The sequence below is a fragment of the Panthera pardus genome, unplaced genomic scaffold (genome assembly GCF_024362965.1).
Source record: "Panthera pardus isolate Hobbes unplaced genomic scaffold, ASM2436296v1 HiC_scaffold_10, whole genome shotgun sequence".
NCBI lineage: Eukaryota > Metazoa > Chordata > Mammalia > Carnivora > Felidae > Panthera > Panthera pardus.
Window position 1 is genome coordinate 11,649,636 of NW_026526655.1, and position 24,747 is coordinate 11,674,382.

The window sequence follows — 24,747 nt, forward strand, 5'->3', positions numbered from 1 at the left end:
GAGCCTGCTTCAGATTCTGTATCTCCCTCTCTCTCTCTGCCCCCTCCCCTGTTTGCACTGTCTCTCTCCCTCTCAAAAATAAATGAACACTAAAACAAAATTTTTTTTTAAATACAAAAAATAAAGGATATTCCGAGAGTATCTTCCGCATAGCGTACTGCCCTTAAGGTAGGTGCTCAGTGAATGTGCACCAAGCGAATTTGCACTTCCGACCCTGTTGCTGCCGATTACACATTAGTGGAATCCGAGGGAGGCTGTGTGCCAGAGCTGGCTCATGGCTTCTCTTAAAAACACATGCCAAAAAGCCTATATTTGAAAGAAAGGACCAAATGATTACTATTAAGTGTTGCCCAGAACTCTCTCTCTAATTAACAGGTATTTTAGGTGAGGTATTTGGCAGGTGACCGTAAAAGCGATGGAATCATTGGATGAGTTTTGCATCAGTATTTACATGGGGCGGTGTAAGGGAAACAAAATGTTCATTTTTTAACGGGGACAGTGCTGAGGGAGGATGCCATTTCTGCTGATGTTTCCAAATAATGTTATTAGAAAATACCAGCAGCAAAGAATGCACTGAATAATATTTTTGAAAAGAAGAAACTCCTTAATACATTCCAGGAAGTTGATACTGAGTCACAAAATAACAGGAGAATTAAATGAGTATCAGAAACATTTGGACTATTGCTTTGCTGATATTGAAGCTCATTCCTGTCTCAATACTACTTGGCACTTGTACAATGCAAAATGTGTTCAATTATATTATTTCTGGAGAGAGGAGGGATAGGTTTTATCTACCACATTTTATGATTGAGGAAATGGAGAGTCTTGGAATGCAAGTGGCTTGCCCCAAACTGTCGCAACAGTGACTTTTTTCCGGCACAGGATGGGGGGAAGGGCATACTGCTGTCTTGCGCGATCTCTCTAGGATGGCAGGGTGTCCCAAGATGTCCTTGCCTCTATGACTGCTCTCCTGGGGGCTGGGGATGCTGCTCCTTCAGGTCACGTGGGCTCTAAACGCTCTGTCTCTGAAAGGCCTGAGCAGGTCACAGCGGGTAGAAGCTCTGAAGGTCCATGGGCACAGCACAGGCACCCGCAGAGCTCGATAAATCTACCCGTTGGTCTTCTCCAGCGTATGTGCGACCTTAGAGAGTGTTGACGTCTGCATGGGCCTATACCCTGGCTTGCAATCAGTAGGAAACTCACCTGATGAGATTTCAGATACAGGACTGTTCTTAGGTTTTTTTTTTTTTCACAACTGGAAAGGGTTTGCAGGAATGCTTTTGCCTAACATGGCAAAAGAAGAGAAATCCCGTTCATGTGTGTATCGTATAGAGCACTGCTATCTAAATGCTGATGTGGGCTCCAGAAGGGGTGGAGGCTGGAAGCTGACTGAAGTATTATCAGTAACTGTACGTGCTGCTTTCTGCACTCCCAACAGTTTTAAGTAGTTTACTTTGTTTTGTTGTTGTTGTTGTTTTTTAAAATGTTTTATTTATTTTTGAGACAGAGAGACAAGGGCGTGAGCGGAGGAGGGGCAGAGAGAGAGGGAGACACAGAATCTGGGAAGCAGGCTCCAGGCTCTGAGCTGTCGTCAGCACAGAGCCCAATGAGGGGCTTGAACTCACAAACTGTGAGATCATGACCTGAGCTGAAGTCGGTCGCTTAACCGACTGAGCCACCCAGGCGCTCCTTAAGTACTTTACTTTGAAGATAAGCTGTGTTTTCAAGCCACTGGAAACTTACCACTTCCTGGCCCCATTGTCGTTCCACAATTTATTGCTGTTACACCATAAAGCCCACGTGTTCACTTTTTCGTACATTTAACTGATCTTTATTCTTCCTCTCAACTCCACTCAAATTTTGCTTTTCCGTATTTGCCCTGTGAGAGCATATCTAATTTTCTTGTTATTGTCTGTGTCCTTATCTAAAGCCCTCATTTGGTGGCATACTCCATGAGGGCAGGAGGGACCATGTGGGTTTTATCTACCTTTGGTCCCAGCATCCAGCTGAATTAATGAATGGTGCATTCAACATTTCACCTGGAAAATAAATGCTTTGTTTTTATTCTTGTCAAAGGATTTAAGAATCTACTAATTCTTTATTGCCTTTTTAGTTTTAGTGTTTAAAATACAATGTTGGCCCCGTTCCAAAACATTCACTGGGGACTACTTATACCAAAGGTCCTGCCAAGAGTTGGAGCTGTCTGTGTTATAAATAAGACATAACACGTCTTCCAGGAGATCAGTAGGGGAAGCAACATGGAAATAGGTAGAGCTCTTTCCAGATTGCAGAGATGAAGAATATCTCAGTAAGTAAAAGTATTTCATTGATGTTTTGATTGTAAAAGGGTATAGCTTCCGAATTCAGTTCTTTCCGAATAACTGAAGCATTTTAAAAATCATCTTATCGCAAATAGTGCTTTGTTATTTAAATAATGAATAAAGTGACATCTGACACTCCTTTTCAATCATCTGAGATGGTTTTGGCAAGAAAGAGTCCTACTAAAGAACCCAAATAACCAGAACTCCCAATTCTAAAGCTATATTTTTTCCAAGTTGATTTATTTATTTTTGAGAAACAGAGACAGAGAGAGAGAGAGAGAGAGAGAGAGAGAGATGCCACAAATGGGGTAGGGGCAGAGACAGAGAGGGAGACAGGAGACAGAGAATCCTAAGCCGGCTCCATGCTGTCAGTGCAGAGCCTGATGCTGGACTCAAACACACAAACCGTGAGATCGTGACCTGAGCCTAGATCAAGAGTTGGATGCTTAACTGACTGGTCCCAAGTCTAAACCTACTTCCTTCGTTAATTTGATGAGTTCTCTTGGGTCAGACCCTTACCTGTAAATCATGAATGATACTCCCTTTCCATCTTACTCAGAAATGCACAAAACCAGACCTTTGATAAGAAAGCATCTACACGGAAAATTATTTAAAGTATGATCTTAGAAAATGTTTGTCTTCAAGAAGTTTCCATGGCAGCTTTATGTCTAAACAACTGGAAATAATCACAAAAATTCAATAGAAAGATATTACCTAAGTAAGTTATTGGTGCTAACCTACAATGAAGTGCTCTGTAGACATCTAGAGATGATACTTGTAATAATTAATAACTCATAAAATTTTCACCAGCCCATTGTTGGGTGAAAAGAGTAGAATAAAAAAATAGTCTGGTAGAGAAAGACCAAAATGTTATCAGTAATCATCTGTGGGTAATATGATTATGGGTAATTTTCATTTTTACATTTCTTCTGGTACTTTTAAGCACTGGCCAAGTTTTGAACAACACATAAAATTTTTTTAAAGCCAGCATGTGAATGCTTCAGCTTTCCTGATATTATACACAATAAACAGAATAAAATTATCCTATCATCTGGTTAAACAAAGAGAATTAATATTAACCTTGTTGTTTTGGGTCTCTCCAGATATGCTTTGACATTTGATTCGAGGGAAAATACTGCAAATTTCTCAACTTCCGCTTGTAGAAATTTTCCTTGAGAAGTTCATGTAACAACAAAATATCCTGGCGGGAAAAAAAATCCAGTGACCTGTTTTGTCTACATAATGACAAATCTTCCCAAGTTTTCTAAATACACTTGAACTCATTTTTAAACACTGGGATCACTTCTCTAAGAAACGAATTTGGAGATACAATCTAATTAACCAACATCAATCTTAAAGATTAAAAATGGAAAATTCCTAACTTACCCCAAAACTACTGTCAGAAAAATAACAGATCTTTATACCATTACATTTTTAAATAGGTCTGAGGCTTATACTTTTTAAAAACTATTATCTCATTGCAATAATACCAAAATACTGAGAATGTCAAATACTCTTTAAATGTATACTTTATATGTGCGTAGGCACACACACATATATACTACCTACAATGATATGTGGAAACATTGTTTTGATGGCCTGATATTGTATGGACAGGACATCAGACTGGATTTTTAACCTTCCTCTCTGTGCACATAAATGAGTATCGAATTACTTGCACTGAATCAATCAACAGGGACGGATTAAACAACTGCTCTGTCAATCTAGACTGCTTCTCCAGTCTCTTTCTGACTGCCAAGGTACCAGAATCCAGAGAAGAAGTACCAACAAGACTTGCTTCCTGCTTTGTCACCTCTTCTTTAGGTAGGCTAGGTTCCCAAGAGAACAGTCAACCTCTTCCATGTGACAGTCATACAAGACTTTAAAATAGAGATCGTGTCACAGTTCTTTTGAAACTCTCCAGTACCATCCCATCGCATCTTGAGGGACCCTCCAGGGTCCTTACCAAGGCCGGCACAGTTCCCAGACAATACCGGACCCAGGAATCCCTTGTGGAGCTGATTAATATGCAGATTTCAGTTGGGGTGGGTGGGGGAGGAGCCGACACGACGTTCTGCCTTTCTGGCCACCAGGAGGGGAAGCTGGTGCTGTGGGTCCTGTGAGTGACCTGGGGGTCTTCACCTCCGGCTGGCAGGTCCTTAACCTGGGTTTCATTCTTCCCTGGCTAGAGCCCTCTCTGGCCCGAACCTATGTCAGCTGGGACAAGGGCTCTTTGGCCCAGCTTTACCTTCTTGCCCTGGGCCTCACAGCCACATTTGGCAAATTCAAACGTGTCCCAGGGAGGCGGAGGAGAGAGGATGACACAGACACGTCAAAGGGAATGAAAGAACATTTTCAGCACCTCACTTTACACGTGGGCCCATCACCAAGTTGCAGTGTGAATTCATTACTCATCCATTACTAAAGCGACTGTCTTGTGAATAGCATAAACATACTACATGGCCTCTTTGTTAAAATATGAATTGGTTAAGTGCAAACATTAAAAGTATAGTCCTGTGGACTTATTCCACCTTATCTAGGGAGCAATCTCCCATCCTTAATTAGCACAACCATCCTGCCCCTGCCCCTCTAACTCCCTGTTTCCCATACCTTGCCCCATCTCTAGCAAAATACCCAGCATCTGTATTCCATCATAGTGAGTAAATTAACTCAGGGATTTTCTTCTTCTTTTTGTAGAAGTTCCTTTAGTCTTGGTTTTATTCTTTGACAGCCCAGGAGCCATACAATTAGAAGCATCTCGCCTCTCTCCACTGTTGAGAGCCCTGGTCTGGACCACATTCCCCAGCACTTCCCACATTCCCGAGTCCCCATGGAAGCCTCATGGGTTACGTGAGCCAGTGCCTTGGAAAGGTTTTCCCCATTGACCCCTAGCTAAGGTAAATGCTCCCCTTCTCCATCACCACATCCTATTCTCTCCTAGCAGGTACCACAATCTAGAGCTATATGTTTATAGGCCTGTTGTCTCTCTTCCCTGTTCCCCTGGACTCTCTATCCCACCGTGGCCAGGAATGCAGTTTGTTTATCATTGAGTTGCCAGGACCTGGGTCACATGCCTATGTCTCTGTCCTATTATCTCGTTCCTGATTTTAATAATAATAATAATAATAATAATAATAATAATAATAATATAATCGTAGCTAGACTATAAAAGCTGGGCATCGTGTTGAATACTTTATTTGCAAGAGATATAGTACCACCATTTTTAGATAAGAAAAACAGAGATCCTTTTGGAAGTGACTGGTTTAAGGGAACACTAAACCTCTTACTTGGCTAAGTTGTAGCGGCAATTTAGTTTAGAGCTTAAGCTGATAGGCAAGATGTGGCATGTTGGTTTCCAATGTGTGTCTCCTTTTCTCCTTTCCTGTTGCCAAATGTTCACTGTTTTGTGATGTGTTTTCAACTCTTCATGTACACACCTTACTCATATTTTGATAATGGCACAATATCATCAAATATGTACAAGTGGTAATTCGTGCAGCTTTAAGCGTGATAGCCAAGGTCGACTACCTTGATTTTCTGGAGAAAAAGTTGTACAGATAGTTAGGTACAATCCATGCTGACCTACTGTCTTTAATTGAAGTTTGTCATTTTAATGTGTGTTGACTTCTTTTTTTTTAAGTTTATTTATTTAATCTGAGAGAGAGAGAGAGAGAGAGAGAGAGCACAAGTGGGCTAGGGGCAGAGAAAGAGAGGGAGAGTGAGAATCGCAAGCAGGCTCCATGCCACGGGCTTGAACTCACGAACCAGAAGATCATGACCTGAGCCGAAATCAAGAGTTGGATGCTCAACCATCTGAGCCACTCAAACACCCCTTGCCGTGTGCTTATTTCTTATGGCAAACAAGCATACAAAATATGTTCCTTTCAGGGATATGACCTTATGGACTGGCTCTCCCTCTCGTATCCGGACACCACGTATGTGATCTGTGCTATCGAAGATGGTGGCCGCATGTGGCTACGGACATTTGAAATGTAACGTAGATACTCTGAATTAAGATGTTCTAGAAATGCAAAACAGACACTAGGTTTTGAAAACTTAATATGAAAAAAAAGACCGTAAAACATGTACTAGTGTTTCTAACAGTGATTACATGCTGAAATTATAAAATCATGAATGCATGGGGAGAAGTGAAATATACTGAAATTAATTTTATCTGTTTCTTCTTACTTTTTTAATGTGGCTACTGAAAAACTTAAAATAACGTATGTGGCTCATAGCTGTGGCTCACGTTACATTTCTATTGCATGATACGGACACTGATGCTTACTTATCTGAGCTTAGGAAAGCATGTAAAGTGGACAACTATACAGCCAATATACTTTAATTCACTCTTCGCTAGAAAATACTTCTGAAGCCAGAGGCCTTAACTGGCAGTTGAAGAAGGAACCCCAAGAGGGATGGAAAGACGGCCATGGGAGTTTCAAGAAGACAAGAGCCAGCAATGGGATCTTGTGAGATAAACATAGAACTTGGAGGAAGAGTCTTTCTCATCTGATTTTTAGAGATGAAGCTAACTCAGAGGGATTAAGCAACTGGCCAGGGCCATGGTGGTTGGGCTGATAGGGAAGATGTCTACTCTGTTAAAAAGTTGATATGATCTCAGTTTTCTTATTTTCGGAAACTGAAAATGGCGGTGAAACAAATAATCTACAGTGCAAGGCTCTTATGATTAAAAAGTTTAGGCTGAGACCAGATACAAACTTTGTAGAACAAAAATGCTCTGAGCACCATGTGTTTTTACTGATCTTGGAAAAACTCTTTTACTCCATGGTTAAATGCACATGATGAAGGACCACAGGGCATTTGCAAACCAGACAGCCCTGTTGGAATCGTACACTGAGAGGTTTGAGGGTTTTTTCATCAATTGCAATATTTAACAAGCAATATTTAACTTTGCCCAGAGTTAACACAAGGCAGTTATTACTGTGCTCTCCGTAACAGGGCAGAAATTATAAGGGAAAGGCAAAGACAGATTTCATTTAATTCACAGTTTTACTAGGGATCATGCCTGAAAACAAACTAGCTACTACAACCCCAGAGAAAAGCTCAAGAAGGAAAACTCTCCTCAGAGAGGGAGAGGCAGCTGAGAGAGGAAGCTGGTGGCTTTGCTGTTGTTGGCCTTGACCCCCACTCATCTAGTGGAAGTCAGAATGTATGAAGGAAGCAGGCAGTGGGAGGGCCTAGAGGAGGGTGGCCCTGAGAACACGAAAGGAAAAGTGTTTGGTGCCCCCATCCTCCCAAACCATTACTAAATAAGTCTATTCTAATGGGAAACAATTCTCCTGGGAGCCACAGAATTACTTTGTTGTTTTTTTAATCCCAGGACAGAACAGCTCCAATCTGTGAGCAATGAGGTGAAATGGAGGGGGTGGTGTGGGCTGAATGATGACAGAGGAAGCTTTTATTTCCCCCAAACTTCTCATTCACATTGTCTCCCCATGGGTGATCACCGTTAGACACAGAAGAAACAGGACAGGCCCAGACCTGATTTCAATGAAATCATTGAAAAAGAATCAGAAAGTATTGAGTATGAAATGAGTATGTGTAAAATGAATGAAGGCATAAAAATGGGGGAAAATCTACAAGAAAAGACAAAAAAAAATCCCAAAGCCCAAACAGATTTAGACTTCAGAAAAGACCTCTGGAACCGTCACTGAAATTAAAATTTAACGAATGAACATAGTCATGGTTAACGTTTATTGAACGATTACTATGTGACAGATATAGTGAAGTATGTATCATGAGTATTAAATCACTGAATCCTCATAAAATCCTGAAGTGAGTCTCTTACTTCCATTTTAAAATAAAGAAGTTGAGACAAAAATTTAAAAGCTGATAATTAATAGATCTGGGGTTATAAACCATGTCAAACGGTTCCATCCAGAGGTTGTTTTTTTTTTTTTTTTTCATCACTGAAAATTACAATAGATTGAAAAATCAATCTACTGAAATTTCCAAACAGCAGAAGAGAGAATTAAAAATTGAAAGAGGTGTGGGAAGGGTTCACAGGGGCAGCGCAGGGGACGAAGCCCCTGAGGCAGAAGCTGACAATGTTCCAAGTTGGTCTCAAGTCCAGCTGATGACTGGTCTCGTGGACAGTCTGGGGTAACCTCCGCAGTTCAGAACAGTTCTTCTGTGGGGGTGGGGGGGGAGAGAATTTATCCAATGGCTCCCATCACCACTGGTCAAAGATTTGCCCACAGGTGTTAATACCCTATACCTCTAAGGTCCAACAGGGAGCCATGAGTAGAGTCTAGAGGAACCATTAGGCTGTTCCAGGTACAAAGTCTGTGGCCAAGCTGGCAACTGGGGAAAGTCAGTGCCCACAGACCAGGAGCAAGATGGGACCCAGAGGACCCAAGTGGCATATGAAAGGTGTCTCTTATAAGGAGTTAGGAGGAATGGAAAAAAGATGAGAAGGTCCAGGATGCATCCTATGAATGCCAGGAATAGAGTGGGGAAGGAGAAATGTAAATCAGGAATATCTGAGATTTGATGAAAACTATAGACTCTCAGATTAAATATGCACTGAGTAGGATACATAAGAAACAAATATGCACGTACAAGTTTAATAACATGACTAAAAAATCTCGACCTAATTGATAAATATATATATACATGTATATATGTATACATATATACATGTATATATATTTATCTTTAAGTCAGAATATCATTTCCATCACAATTTAATTAAAAAATAAGATTAACTAGAAAATCTCCCTCTGTTTGGAAATTAAGAAATAAGGATCTAAATAACCCATAGGACAAGTAAATCAATTAGAAAGGATTCTGAATTTAGTTATATTGAAATACCACTTACTAAAATGTGTGTGATGCAGTAAAAGCAGTATTTGGGGGGAAGGTCGTTAGCCTTAAATGCATTTGGACTATTCAGAGTTGCTTGATTAAAGTCAAAATACAGGGGCACCTGGGTGGCTCAGTCAGTTGAGTGTCCGACTTCGGCTCAGGTCATGATCTCGCAGTTTGGGAGTTCGAGCCCCGTATTGGGCTCTGTGCTGACAGCTCAGAGCCTTAAGCCTGCTTCAGATTCTGTGTCTCTCCATCTCTTGGCCCCTCCCCTGCTCATGCTCTGTGTCTCTCTGTCTCTCAGTAATAAATAAACGTTAAAAAAAATAAAAAGTAAAAATAAAGTCAAAATAAAAATTCAACCATGTTTGCTGTATCTTTGATAGTTAGGCTATTAAATTTTGGGGACAAACACATTGACAATAGCACTAAAAATATCAAATACTTACAAATTAAAGAAACAGAAAACTTGAAAACATAGTGAGAAGTTAAAGCCCTGAAAAAACAGACCAATGAATGAATATAAACAGACTCCTATATGAATGAGTGCTTGGTACACGTTTGCAGATGTAACACTGCAAAGCAGGGGTGGGGGGGGGGGGAAGAACGGACTGTTCAATAAATAATGTTGGCACAATTTATCATATATATGGAAAAAGATAAAATCATATTCCTCAAGTAGAAAAACAATTCCAGGATTAAGAGTCCTAAATACAAAGGAGTTACATTACAAAACTTTTTCTTGACATAAGAGAACATTTTAATAATCCCAGGGAAGAAAAGGATTACTTTAATGAGATGCAAAACACAAAACATCAAGGAAAAATGGGAAGTTTGAGATTGCAGAGGAAAAAAAAAAAGTTCTATGTTCAGCCACCAGTAGCTAAATTTAAGATAAATCAGACACTGGAATGACATACTTGCTGCACATTTAAATGGCAAAAGTGTGGCATCCAAAATATAGAAATGACTCCTAGTTCTTAGTGAGGAAAAAGCGCAAGGCCACAACAGATCAGTAGGCAAAGAGCTGTCCATGCAGTTCACCCCGAGGTACATAAAAACCACCAATGAAAACATGAAAAGATCCACGAGCTCCCTGGTCAAAACAAGATCTTATTCATACTCACATCGAAACACATCAAGTTTTGCTGAGGATGTAGGGAAGCAGATACTCTGGCACATTATTGGCTCCACCATTTTGGAGTCTGTTTGGCAATTCCTCATGCAACTTAAAGCATGCTTTCCCTTTGGACTCTACCTAGGAATTCCAAACCTAGTTGTCACAATGGTACCTACACGGAGCAGTTACGTTGTCGCGACTTTGTAAAACAAAACCATGGAAACCAACTTCCTGTGCTCAGGGGGAATGGAAAAAGAGACTGTGCTTTATTTGTATAACTGGATACTATGCATCAACCACCACATCCATATGTGTATACATGAATCACATCTATATGTATCAACATGGATAAAATCCAAAACCATAATATGGAGTGAGGGGAGCAAGCTTATGAATGTGAAACCATTTATTGCATTTGAAGGACCACAAAACGAAAACATTTATTTTTCATAGTGACTAACACACACACACACACACACACACACACTGGATAAATACAGAACCATGCACAAAAGAGGGGGCAAAGAACATGTGGAGGAGTTTTTATATATATACATATTGTTTTCCCTAAAGGGAGAGACCTGAGAACAAACGGGTCAAAGCCTATTAATACTTGCCTAATCTCAGGGATGAATAAATTGGTGTCTGTTACACTTTGTTTGCTTCAACTTCATTCTTAAAATTTAAACATGAAACCAGTTGAGAAAGCATCTTCCATAAATGCAGCTGTTATTCAGCTCCTGATATTTGCTTGCTGTATTTCTGCTCTGTCTGCTTTGTATTTCTGCTTTGTCTTTAAGGCAAAAAGAACGATAAACCATACCTCAAACCATGAACCTCACCTTCCACAGACATCAAAGGAGGCACTGTCTCCAGCCCATCTCCTAAATCGATTTATTGCCTGAGGCAACAGCAGTGTACCTCCTCCCAGGTTCAAGTTGCGGAGCTGGGCCTGGCCATGGTGGTAGAACCAGAGGATGAGCTGAACAGACAGGCCAGGGACTGGTTTTCACTCAGGGCACTTCAGAACGAACTGTGTGGGTGGACAGTTCCACCCAGTCTGAACTCAGAATGTGGGCTCGACATCGCTACTCTCTCCCTGTTTTGAGAAACTGCTAACATCCAATTGCAGAAATTTAGAGCAAAATGATGTTTGTAACTAGTGCACCACCAAGACGATAAATACCGTGGCCCAAAGGCTCAATTTAGCCCGCACTTACACATTATTTGGCCCCAAGTTTATTTAGCCCTTTACAAAAAATACGGTGTGTTTTGTAAAGTTTTGACTTATTTGCTAACATCTAGACTTTGAGAGACTTTGAGAGATTTCTAATGGAAATTGGACACTACCACGCCCCACCCCCCCAACTGCCCCTGCTTCTCCACTGAGAAAAGCAGGGATTCTGGCATTATTGATCTTGGAGTCTAGAATGCCCACAAATGGTTGGCCCTGAAGACTGGCCCCTACTCCATGGCCTGACTCATGATCTCACCTGCTGGCCTCACCAGGGGTTTCAGCCTCATTTTACAGATGAGAAAACTGAGGTTCAGAGAGGTCAAGTGCCCTGCCCAATGCCAGAGTTACCCTGTGGAGGGAGCCTTGCTGGCTGGCACTCTTTGGACGAGTTACTGGTTAACTTATGATTCCTTTTCTCTACAGACATTTCATGGTTTCTAATGACACTTTTTATGTAATTCAGCAAGTGCAATGGAAAGGATAATTCTTATAAATAGTAACAAAGACTTGCTTCAAGTGATGCTAAAAATAATACAAATGGATTAATTGTAATATCAGCAAGAAAATCACCAAGATTTGGCCAAATTCAAGACAGAAATTTTACATGTAAAAAAAAGAATAAGGGAATATGACAACATAATTACAAATTGGTATAATTAGAGGTTGCATGATCATAGAGCATCACTTTTTCAGGCTGATCTTTACATACCCCTCTTTCTTCATCCTTCCCCAACCTCACCTCTTCTTTGGAGTCTGGAAGGATGTGCAAACCCTGCTCTGGACCTCTGCCTCAACATACACTTCCCACAACATATACTCCCTTTAGGTTTCTTGCTTGTTGGACTTATTTGCTCCTGGATTAAAGTTGGCAGACAATCTACATTGACTTAAATGAGATTACTATAGCATGCTCAGAAGTATTGGGTCGGGCATTCCTAGTCTATGCAAAGTGCATTTTTGTTAGAACCAGCTACATGAAGAGATTACATGGCTCACAAAATCCTTTAGAATGTAAAACACTAAGTAACCTAAGTGTAAATTAATAGGGGGATGATTCAATTAACTTTGGCATATTCATATATCGTGGAAAGTCATGCAACAGGGCAAAAAGAAGAAGTAAATCCATCTTAAATACTAACATGGACAAGGGGCGCCTGGGTGGCTCAGTTGGTTAGGCTCCCAACTCTTGATTTCAGCTCAGATCATGATCTCATGGTTAGTGAGATCGAGCCCCTGTCAGGCTCTGGGCTGGCAGCATGGAGCCTGCTTGAGATTCTATCTCTCCTTCTCTACACCCCTCTCCCTTTCCCCTCTCATGCTCTCTCTCTCTCTCTCACACAAAATAAACTTAAAATAAATAAATAAATTAACTAAATACTAACATGGACAGATCTGTAGGTTGCAAAAGGATATATATAGCATGGTATCAGTTATGTTAAAAACCACCAATAAAATTACATGTTGTTTGTGAGTCTGTTTAGTATGTAAATGCACAGAAAATGTCCACAAAGAAACACGAAGTGGTCCGTGGATGACCTTTGTTTGGACAGGGAGGGAAAGAGGTATGAAGATGCCAAAGAGGGTTTTAGCTTCATCTCTCGTGTCTTAACTTAAAAGAAAAAATAGATAACATGTGGTCATAGACTCTAACGATCTTTATAGGTGACATTTATTTATGTGACTACTGACCTCCAATTACAATCTCAATCATGAAATTGTAAAACTGCTCATCCATGGGAATGACACCGACGCTGCCTTAACACCCAAATTAACTTTTTACGTGTAAAAATCACAGAAGTCATCTGAGAAGTTAAATTTCACTTCCACTGAGTTCAAATCAAGTAAGTCAAACTAGGAATCAAAACACTTTGGAGGACACCCAGTTCATCTTTAATTGCAAAGAATAAGAAGTATGGAGTGCTTTTAAGTGAATCTGGGATCTCTCAAGTTATGAGTCAAAATCAAAGTGACAGACTGCTTAATTCATCCTAACATGAGTTTTATTTCTAAGGTGCTACTAACTTTTCAGTGATGGCATTAGCTTTTCCCAACAGTGCTGACAGAACACTGGAGTGGGAGTTCGAACCAGGGGGGAAACCGAGCCCCAGAGAGGTCAGAGTTCAGTGTGAGGTGACAACTAAGAAATGTCAGGGCTGGGGCCCTCTGTGCTCTCTGCCAGGCCATGCTGCCTGCTCTGATTCACCAGTGTGACATCGCATGTCTCTATATCCGGTGTTCTCATCCCTGGCCATTATCTACCCACGTCTGTCTGTCTATCTATCTATCTATCTATCTATCTATCTATCTATCTATCTATCAATCATCTACCTCTGGAGTCTATCTATCTATCTATCTATCTATCTATCTATCTATCTATCTATCTATCATCTACCTCTGGAGTCTATCTATCTATCTATCTATCTATCTATCTATCTATCATCTACCTCTGGAGTCTGTCTATCTATCTATCTATCTATCTATCTATCTATCTATCTATCATCTATCTATCTATCATCTACCTCTGGAGACTTTCCCCAGTATCCCTGGCTCCTACGGAACCAGACCAGCTTGCTCCCTGCCTTTCCCAACCAGCCTTCTTCCAGCGTATTCCACCTGTTTCCCCCGGCATCCCCCGCTCGCTCGCATCCCCACGCTGCCCGCCCAGGCACGAGCGCACCGGGCAGGGACTCCCAGGACTGCGCCCCGCGGGTGGGGCCCGCGCGTCCCCGGAACGCGGGGCTGGGGGGTCGCGCCGCCCCGCACTCACCTTGCCTGTCGTGGGCGCCGCCGCCAGGAGCACCAGCAGGAGCTGCAGCAGCAGCGCGGGCGGCCTCCGCGCCGTCCCGGGGCGCATGGTGGGCGCCGGCTCAGAGCCCCGGCGTGTCCAGTGACCCGCAGGCTCTGCGGCCACCGCGTCCCTCGCGCGGCGCGGGTTGGGGAGCCCGGCTGTGAAGCTCGCCTCGCCAGCCCGCCCGGGGCGGGTTTTGCAGGGCTCAGCCGCGCCGTCCGTCCCTCCCCACTGAGGCTTTTGACTGCGGCTCCAAGGGAGGGAAGAAGTGGCGCAGGTCCCGCCCTCGTCCCCCCTCCCCTTCAACTCACCAGGCAATGTCCCTCCGAGCCGGGCACCGTGCCCAGGAGCGCAGCGGAGGCCGCGCGCTGCGGGGCAGGTGGGCGCGGATCCAGGGTAAGGGGTTCGGAGAGGATGCTCCCGAGGTCCTGGGGCCGGGGCGGGGCCTGGGGGGCGCGGGTCGGAGGTGGGGAATTTGGGGGTGTGCGCTGGAGAGGCGGCGGAGCGGGGAGGGGGGAGTGGCCAGCGGCCGTGCCCAGATTAAGCGGGAGGCGCGCCGGGCGTCGGCACTCGGGCGGCCCTGCCTGCTCTCGGCTCCCGCGGCGGTGCCCTCTCGCCGCTTCTCCACCCGCCGCCAACGTGCAGCCGCCGCGCCGGGCGGTGAAAGCGCAGGGACCAGGCCGCCGGGTCGCGCGTGGGTTCGGACGCGGCGGAACCGGGACGTGCGCGCCGCGCGGGCTGCGACCTAGCGGCTTCCGGCGCGGCGAGCGTCCCCCCACGAGGTAAGACGCCCACCGCCCAGTCGGGGCCACCGCGGCCCGCCCCCAGGCCCCGGGCACCTGCCCTGGGGAGTGCGGGGCGGGGGCGGGCAGTGGAGGAAGCGTGGCCTGTGAGGGTGGCGGGAGGGGCTGCGGGGTTGGGGCCCCGGGGTCACCAGAGGAGAGCTTGTCTGGCTCCCGGGCTTGTCTGCCTGGGCTTGAACTGGGCGCTGTGTGTTGATTAATTTGGAGGCTCGAGTTACCAGCCTGGCAGTCTGGGCACTCGGGAATGCCAAGAGCAGGAGGCAGCTGAGGGGAAAGAGAAAGCCCATCCTATTCTCTGCTACGTTGAACTGGCTTTTCAGGGTGAATCTTATCTGCGGAAACGCAGGGGAAAACCAAGAGCCAACTTCGTCCTGGGTGTCGAGCTCCTGAGAGGGCCTTTCGTGAACGCGGATACAAACGCGCACGGTCTTGCTTCTTAGGGCCCTGTCTTCAGATCAGTGAACCGATGTGCCACTCACCACGTTGGTTCCGGGGTGGGGGTGGGGGGTGCCTTTAGATCCCTTCTGGGAATCATGTCATTAAATACAGAAAAATACAATTAAATCAGAGTCACTTCTACTGAGTACAAATCAGAGCATGAAAGTGGTGATACAGCCGCAGAGGTGCAACCTTATCGTCGCACTAAAGACCCTCTGTCTAACGGCAGATCCGTTCAACAACCGTAATCTGTGACGGCAAAACTAAGATGTGAAAGGATTAGCGGATGCGGGTTTGTAGCCTGTATTCATCACTGCCGGAAACGGGGAACTTCCAGAAAAGGTTAGAAAAAAGGGACATGGGCTTTTTGTTGCCATATGTTCACAGGCCACCTGAATTCCGTCTCCATGTTAAGCACCCCTGCTTTGGGGCAGTGTTGCTGACATCTGCAGTAGGTGGCCATCAAATGCCAAGTGTGAAACGTGTGGTTTGGTCAGTGATTGTGGGGAACCACTTGCTGGCACTTAGAATAGGGTTGATTATTGTGTTAGACCTATGTAGCCATGTACGTAGGCAAAACCCTAACAGCGGATGGATGAAGACATCTCCTCTCCCCCCCCCACCCTTTTTTTTTTTTTTTTTTTTGGCTGGAGAGTGAATTTTACCGTCTTCCCTCTGTTTTTCATGCCAGCGATGGTCAACTGTGGCTGTGCATTAGAATCTCCTAAGAAGTTCTAAAAATCCTGACACCCAATGCATCCCAAGCCAGTCACACCAGACCTTTCAGGGGTAGGACTCAGGTGTGTTGTAAAATTCCCTGGAAATTCCTGTGTGCAACTGTGTTTGAGAGCTACTGTTTTACATGCAAACTTTGGTTAGCTGAATTGAATTAGGGTCTCTTCTTTGTAGAAAAATCAAAAGGACATATATTAAACTCTTTAGCACACATAATGTTGCATTGTGGTAGAGTAGCTTCTCCCTATTGACAGGGAAGGCTCTTAAGGAACCTTCTCCTGGCACCCTTGTTAGGTAGGACATCAGGTGCTCAGTTGATGAAATATGAGTGTCCAAGAATTCCAAAAGATGTATGATAATATTCTATGAACTCACATTACTTCATAGACAAAAAAAAAAAATCAAAACAAAAAAACCCCCTCAATGCTAGTGCTGAATACCCTCTCTTTTAATTCCAGAAGATTTCTCCATTTTGGATTTCAATTCCTTTTCCTGAAACCAAGTCATTTTGAAAGAAGATCAGACTTGGCTTTGTCGACTTTGAAATGGGAGGCAGCCATCAACTGCAAGACGCTTCTGATGCTGCAACAGAGCAGGAAAGAAACCTGTGATGTAAACACGGTAAGGAGGAAGCAGTTGTTAAGAGCTTGGTCTCTGGGGTAGACTCTGGATTTTGAGTCCTTCCCATACCTGCTAGTGTGAGCTAAACTATCTGGGCTGGCGTCTTCTCTTCTGTAAAATGGGCGTAATCATGGTCCCCACCTCAAGGAGCTGTAGGAATCCAGTGCAGCAAGGCATTAGAAGCTCTTTGTCCAGGGTCTTCCCCAAACAAGCACATTTCGGGATCTGATTCTCCAGGCGCATAAAGGAAAGTAGGATGAACGCGATTAGAAATGGCGGCACAAGATAGAGATGCTCTTCTCAACTCAGTAGTAGTAGGAGTTCCTCAGTAGGAAAGGGCAAGGGTCAAACACGCCCCACTAGCTCCCTTGAGGTCAACCCGCTACTAAGACATCTAGAACAATGTTACTTGGCATCCTGAGAGTAGTAGCTTCGGCATTCCGGAGAGCTGGTTACAAATGCAGAGTCTCAGGGCACCTGGCTGGCTCAGTCAGCAGGACACGTGACTCTAGATCTCAGCGTTGGGAGTTCGAGCCCCGTGTTGGGCATGGACCCTACTCAAAAAAAAAAAAAAAAAAAAAATGCAGAATCCTAGGCACTACCCCAGACCCATTGAATCAGAGCCTGCATTCACCAAGGTCTCCCACTGATTCCTCCTCACATTAAACTTTGAGAAGTGGCTTGTCTAAAAGCCAGATTTCACCACCCATCCCTCACCTCCCCACCACATACATACACTCTCCTTTGGTACGGTGTTGTATACCTGAAACTAATGTAATATTCTGTGTCAACTATATTTCAATTAAAAAAAATAGTCACACCCAGACACACATAGACACACAAAATGTTTGCTACACTCACTAGGTAGTGTCAGTAAACCAGAATTCTTGGGGTGAAGGGACTTGATTTTTCACCGTTGGTTCTTAAAATGTGGTAAAGTAGAAGGAAAGGGGGGGATGGCTCTTTTTGTACGTACAAAGGACACAGAGATCTCTACTTTGATGTTGATGGCAGATGAAAGTTTTGAACAAAATGAAGTGGTCGTTGCCTTTGACAAGCCTTATGTTATTATTTTGCCCCTTTTCCATAATGACAACATCATGTGGGTTTTCTACACGGTACTTAAATGTATAGTGGTCACTTCCTTCCCTTTGAATGTAAGCCCTGTGCGGGTAGGGGTCCTTTTGGCGTTCTTTACTGTTGGTAAATGAATGACTTAAGTGATGTAACCAGTTGCCTCAGGATTCACACCCAGGTCTGTTTTCTTCCAAAGTTCCTGATCTTTCTATAGCCTTTATTGTACAGGGATGTGCCTCTGCTTTCGATGAGGTGGCCGTAGCTCCTCCTTTCCTTAATCTTTTTTTTTTTTTTTGCTTCGTCTCCCCATTTAGCCATCCCTTTTCTTTCAAAAACCTTCTCTTTTAGGTTGTTTTCGAGACTCAGAGTCATTATCAACTCCTGTCAGCTCTTTCCATTTTACATCTCTGGATTCCTTCACTGCTTTTCTAAGCTCCTGCCTAGTTCCTGCACTTACCATCTATGGATTACGGTAGCCTTCTAGCCAGTGCCCTGCAAGTTCCCTCTGAAACCCATCTTCTAAGACATTGTCGGAGTTCCACTTAAAATTGCACGTCGTATGGGAAAAGACCGATTGCTTTTGGAGCAGTTAGAAACAGTCCCCAAATTTCAGAGGCTTCCAGTAACAAGATTTTCCTCTCTGTTTACATTACATATTCACCCCAGAGTGTGGGGAGGCGAGAGAGGGGAGGATGCTTTGCTTATGATAGCCACTCAGGAACCTCCTGGAAATTCCCATGCAACATGTTCTCTCATCTCAGAAGGGGGAGAGGATGTGTCAAGTAAGAAACTGCTCTGAAAGCTTCCACGGGGATGTGGCTCATACTCATTATACTAAACTCGCGTTTCATTGGCCAAAGTGGTCACTTGACCACACTTCATTTTGTAAGGGATGGGGAAAGACTACCACACGCCTGCAAAGAGGGCTGGAAATATTTGGTGAATGTTAGTAATGCCCATCATCTACATCATAGCACTTGCTTACTTTAAAGCCTCCAGAAACCCTTCTTTGTCTGCTTTGCAGCTGATTCCACGCTTCTTAGAATAGAACAGGGTGGTCTAAAATCAACTTTTTGTACTGCATTTTACTTTTCTGGATTACAAGGCCTTTGAGGGCGGGTACAGAAGGTGATGGTTTTTTTTAACATAATAGATGCAAAATTAATTTACTGAGTTGTGATTTTTGTACAAGAAACAGTCAGTACCTATCTAAAGTGCACGATGCGAGGAGCTTCACAGGTGCATTCATCCCGTGACACCAACACCACAGTCACGACGCAGAGCTTTTCTCTCTCTTGCTGCCCCTCTGCAGCCCATCTCTCGCCACTCCCGTCCCCAGGCAAGCATCGATCTGCTTTCTGTCACTGTAGATTGCTTGGCATTTTCTGGAATTTTATACAAATGGAATCAAACAGTGCGTCCCCTTTGTGTCTGGCTTCTTTGACTCAGCGGAATGCTGGTGAGATCCCTCCGTGCCGTGTGTAACAGCAGTTTGTTCCTGTTGCTTCCACCGGATGTGTATCAGCTTTTCAAACGCCGTTTACCAGCGGTTGGACATTTGATTTGTCTCCAGTTAGGGGGCTGTTACAAATAAAGCGGCTGTGGATACTTTTGCGCAAGGCTTGTGTGCCCGTGTGCTTCCGGTGCTCTTGAGTAAATGCCTAGAAGTGACATGGCTAGACCACAGGGTAGGTGTATGTTTAATTACAAAAGAAGCTGTTTTCCAGAGTAGTTGTATCATTCTGTGTTCTCACCTGCATTCCGTGTTCTCCCCCACATTCTCTGTTCTCCTCTACAATGTGTGAGAGCTCTAGCTCCTGCATATATTTCTGGCACATTCTTTTGGTATCCTCAATCTTTTTAATTTTATTCTTTTTTTTTTAACTTTATTTTGAGAGAGAGAGAGAGCACGAGCAGAGGAAGGGCAGAGAGAAAGGAAGAGAGAGAATCCTAAGCAGGCTCCATGCTGTCAGCACGGAACCTGGCGTGAGGCTGGATCCCATGATGGTGAGATCATGACCTGAGCTGGAATCAAGAGTCTGGACGCTCAACCGACTGAGTCACCCAGGCGCCCCTGTCTTAGTTTTATTCTGATGGTTATACAGTGGTGTGTCAATGTGTTTTTTTTTTTTTTCATTTGCCTGATAACTCATGATGCTCAACCTTGTTTCATGTACTTCTTAACCATTCGTAGAACTTCTTTTGTGAGGTGTCTGTTCAAATCGATTCCCCATTTTAAAAACATTGATTGTTTGGGGTGCCTGGGTGGCTCAGTCAGTTAAGTGTCCATCTCTTGATTTCGGCTCGGGTCATGATCTCATGGTTTGTGAGATCGAGCCCCTGTGTTGGGCTCTGCACTGACACTGTGGAGCCTGCTTGGATTTCTCTCTCCCTCTCTCTCTGTTCCTCCCCTGCTCTCTCTCGAACTCTCTCTCGAGCTTGAGCTCTCTCTCAAATAAATAAACAAGCTTAAGAATAAAAAATAAAAGAAATTGTTCCTCTTCTTACTGTTGAGTTATATTAGTTGTTTATATACATATATTATTTTATTATTAAAAAATATTTTTTCAATGTTTGTTTATTTTTGAGAGACAGAGACAGCGCAAACAGGGGAGGAGCAGAGAGAGAGAGAGAGAGAGAGAGAGAGAGAGACAAAATCTGAAGCAGGCTCCAGGGTCTGAGCTGTCAGCACTGAGCCCAACGCAGGGCTCGAGCCCATGAGCCAAGAGATCATGACCTGAGCCGAAGTTGGATGCTTAACCGACTGAGCCACCCAGGCACCCCAGGATCTGTTTTAAATTTTCTTTTCTTATATGGATATCCAGCTGTTCCAGCACCATTTGTTGAAAAGACTTCTCTTTCTCCACTAAATCGTCTTGATTTTAATAGAAAATCAATTAATTGTCTATATTTGAGTCTTTTATTTGTTCCTCTGATATACCTGTCTCTTCTTTCACCAATGTTACATTTCCTTAGTACTATAGCTTTCGAGCAGGTTCTTGAAATCAGGGTATGTAAGGTCTCCAACTTTGTTGTTGGTTTTTTAAAAAATAGCTTATGCTGTCCTAGATAATTTGAACTTGCATATATGTGTATTTGATCAGCTCACGTCGTGTTAAGGACAGTGGTGTCTACATTCATGAAGGGTATCGATCTGTAGTTTTCTTGTAATATCCTCGTCTAGTTGGTATCTGAGTAATACTTACCTCATAAAATGAGTTGCCTAGCATTCTATCTTCTATTTTCTGTAAGAGTTTTTGAAGAATTGATGTCATTTCTTCCTTAAATATTTGATAGAATTCACCGGTGAAGCCAGCTGACCCTGGAGTTTTCCTTGCGGAAGGTTTTGAATTTCATTTAATTATCGTGAATTTAATTGCTATAGGGCTATGCAGATTTTCTATTGCTTCCCGTGTCAGTTTTGATAATTTTCATCTTTCTTGGAATGTGTTCATTTTTTATACATTATCAAATGTATTAGTATATAATTGTTCATAAGATTCTGATCTTTTTAAAAACATTTTTAATGTTTATTTTTGAGAAAGAGAGAGAGAGCGCGCGCGCGCACACACACACACACACACACACACACACACACACAAGCGGGGGAGGGGCAGAGAGTGAGGGAGACATAGAATCAGAAGCAGGCTCCAGGCTCTGAGCTGTCAGCACAGAGCCTGACGCAGGGCTTGAACCCATGAACTGTGAAATCATGACCTAAGCTGAAGTCGGACTCTTAACCGACTTGAGCCACCCAGGCCCCCCTGATCTTTTTAATACCTGTAGGTCTGTCATGTTTTCCCCTTTGTCATTTTTGACAATGGTAATTTATCAAGTTGATCAATTTTATTTACCTTTTTAAAAACTGAAGAGCCAAGGTTAGAGTTTCATTCATTGTCCTCTATTGCTTGAGTGCTTTTTCTTCTGTTGAGTTCCTGTTCTACCTTTATTATTTCTTAGCTTTGATTAATTTGTTCTTCTTTTCCTCATTTTCCAGAATAGGAGCTTAGATAATTGACTTTAGACTTTTCTTCTTTCCTAATATGAACGTTTATAGATATATTTTCTTTGCCTGTGCTGGGTAAGTTATATCCCATAAATTTTGATGTTGTTTTCATTATGACTCAGTTCAAAATATTTTCTTTGACTCATGGGTTATTTGGAGTGTGTTAATTTCCAAATATTTGGAAATTTCCCCGGTGGTTTATGAAGTTGAGTCTGAATTCAATTCTCCACAAGATTTCAATCTTTTGGAATCTGTTGAGATTGTTTCATGTTCCAGTGTATGCTCTATCTTGGTAAACACACTACATCCACGTGGGGGAAAGAATATATATTCAGTAGTTGTTGGGTGTAGTCTTTTATATGTATAAATTAGGGCAGGGTGGTTGATGGTGTTGTTCAGATCTTCTGTGTCTTGACTGATACTTTCTACCTTGTTCTATCAAATACCAAGAGAAGAGTTAGTCTCCCAAGTATGTTTGAAAAATTATCTATTTCTTTTTTTAGTTTTTCAATTTTTGCTTCCCGTATTTTGAAGTTCTGCTACTAAGTCCCTATATTTATGATATGTGTCGCTTTCTGGTATATTAACTTTCTGATCCGTATCGTGTTGCTTCCTATTTTCAAATCTCTTATGTGCCATTGGCATAGCCAGTCTGCCTTTCTTGTATGTACTATTTGTGTGGGAGATGTTTTCCTGGCCTTTGCTTTCAATATATTTGTGTCTTTTTATTTAAAGTGTGTATTTTATGGCATATAGTTGGCTTTTTCTTTTTTAAATCAAGTATGGCAGTCTTTGCCTTTTAGTAGGAATTTTTAGTATATTTTCATATAAAGTAGTTGATAGGATTATAGTTAGGTCTGCCATTTCTCCATTTATTTTCTGTCTCAGTTCCTTTTTTGGGGATTCTTTTATGTTATTCAATTTTTTTAGTATTCCATTTTAATTTTTCATTGGCTTCTAGTTATTATATCTTTCTGAATTATTTTTAGTGGTTACTTTAGTGATTACAATACACATCTTTAACTTTCCCTGATCTACTTAAAAGTAATATTGATTGCTTCAGGTAAAGAAAATGCATTTTAGTATCTACAGGGCCTGGCATGGTATTTGATACAAAATGGGAGATGGATAGATATTTCTTGAATGAACAAAATCATAGGTATTTATTTATGTTGTACCAAAAGTATATGGAGTTGATTCCAGAAAAAAACTTTCTGGCGAATGCCAGGCAAGTGAACTGAAAATCACTTCAAATTTTAAACATTATTACATTTTTAGTTGACTTGAACTTACAAATCTTATAATTTTCATGTATAGTCAAAATTCTGTGTATTATTTTATTTTTTACATATGCTTAATACTTTTGTTGTAAAAAAACTAATATAGACCTCTTCTTATCCTTAATTTCTGAAGTTTGGAAAAAAAATCTCACTTTCCAATTTTAGAACAGGGAGACAATGTTACTTTAATAATAGAATTCTTTATGTTTTCGTGAAACTTCCAGCTGTTAGTCATCTCGGCCACTGTGCCCACATGACATCCTCTTCCCATACCTAGCATGCTGTCTTGGCTTTGAGCAGTTATTTACTGGTGCATAATGTCCACACAGAAACACTGAATGTGTTTTATGGTCTGCAGCAACCTGTGGGATGGGCTAGCTTTGAAGCCTGGGTTTGAGGGATGCCCTTGAAACATTTATTAGGTTCCAGAGGTCAGAAGCATCCCGAGAGGAGTCTAGTTCCAGGTCTTGCCCCAAAGGAGAGACCCAGTAGGAGATTCTGAGTTTCTAGGAGCCAGTTCCTGCCAGACACAAGACAGGTGGACACTGGGTAGAAGACAGAAATGCAGGCAGAGGAAAAGGAGATAGTTAAGCTCTCCTCAGAAAAGGTACAAGACTCACATGACCACTATGCTCCTTCTCACCAAGACAAAGCTTTCCTCCTGTCTTGGAACCAACTGCACACTCACCCTACTTTGTTTACCTTTAAAGTTCATTTGGACACATTTTGTGAAATCAATCTTTCTTTCTTTCTTTCTTTCTTTCTTTCTTTCTTTCTTTCTTTCTTTCTTTTTTTCTTTCGCCTACATGGCTACCTTAAATGTTTGAATATTCAACTTTTCTACGTTTTAGTGGGAAACGATGCCCTTTAAGATTTCCAACTGTCCTATAGAAGTTTCTAGATTTGCGATCCCAAACATACAGACCTTCACACAAGAAAAATTCAAGTTTTCGGTGTTTCATGGGAAGCTGAATGTCTTTGTATCATAGTGTTCCCATTACATTCAGAAATGACTCTCCCTGCTGCTGCTATTATTGAAGGCTAAAGTTGTTCTTAGAGATGAATTCCTGAAACTCATCCATGAATTTTCATGAATTTTGAAGCTGTGTCGTGTCATGGCTAATAAGGAAGTCTTTGGAGTTTGAATCCTGGGTATGCCACTTACTGCCTGTGTGACTTACTTGTAAAAGAAGTAATCATAATATTTCACTCAGGGTTATTGTGAAGGTTGCAGCTCTGTGTTAAGCCTTTAGCAGTGCTTAGCATATAGGTGGTCCTCTGGCAATGCTGCTCATTATAATTTCTAAAAAAAAAAATTATGTTTATTTATTTTTGAGAGAGAGAGAGAGAAGAGTGCAGACTGGGGAGGGGCAGAGAGAGAGGGAGACACAGAATCCGAAGCAGGCTCCAGGCTCTGAGATGTCAGCACGGAGCCTGATGCGGGGCTTGAACCGATGAACTGTGAGATTATGACCTGAGCTGAAGTCAGA

At 42.6% G+C, this 24,747-nt stretch overlaps 2 protein-coding genes and 1 long non-coding RNA gene across 9 annotated transcripts in view; 1 reads left to right on the forward strand and 2 right to left on the reverse strand.

Annotated features, from left to right (window-relative positions):
- Positions 1 to 14,539, reverse strand: part of COL4A3 (collagen type IV alpha 3 chain) — a 133,595-nt gene extending 119,056 nt beyond the window's left edge. For both annotated transcript variants that reach the window (XM_019445723.2, XM_019445722.2), the window contains exon 1: positions 14,277 to 14,539. In XM_019445723.2, the coding sequence (XP_019301268.2) occupies positions 14,277 to 14,363 (87 nt within the window). In that variant the 5' untranslated portion in view covers positions 14,364 to 14,539. The remainder of the gene's footprint in view (positions 1 to 14,276) is intronic.
- On the reverse strand, positions 2,647 to 10,687 carry LOC109264965 (uncharacterized). Its single transcript, XR_002078960.2, has 3 exons — positions 10,276 to 10,687; positions 5,609 to 5,858; positions 2,647 to 3,522 (listed from the first exon to the last, which is right to left on the reverse strand). It is a non-coding gene; the product is annotated as an uncharacterized LOC109264965 (long non-coding RNA).
- A 47-nt stretch (positions 14,540 to 14,586) lies between the features above and the next one.
- Positions 14,587 to 24,747, forward strand: part of COL4A4 (collagen type IV alpha 4 chain) — a 131,602-nt gene continuing 121,441 nt past the window's right edge. For 4 of the 6 annotated variants that reach the window (XM_053904233.1, XM_053904231.1, XM_053904237.1 and 1 more), the window contains exons 1-2: positions 14,841 to 15,079; positions 16,732 to 16,894. The gene's annotated coding sequence lies outside the window, so the exon portion shown is untranslated. Of the gene's footprint in view, positions 14,694 to 14,840; positions 15,080 to 16,731; positions 16,895 to 24,747 lie in introns of those variants that run through there. The other 2 variants (XM_053904232.1, XM_053904234.1) reach the window with 2 other exon arrangements.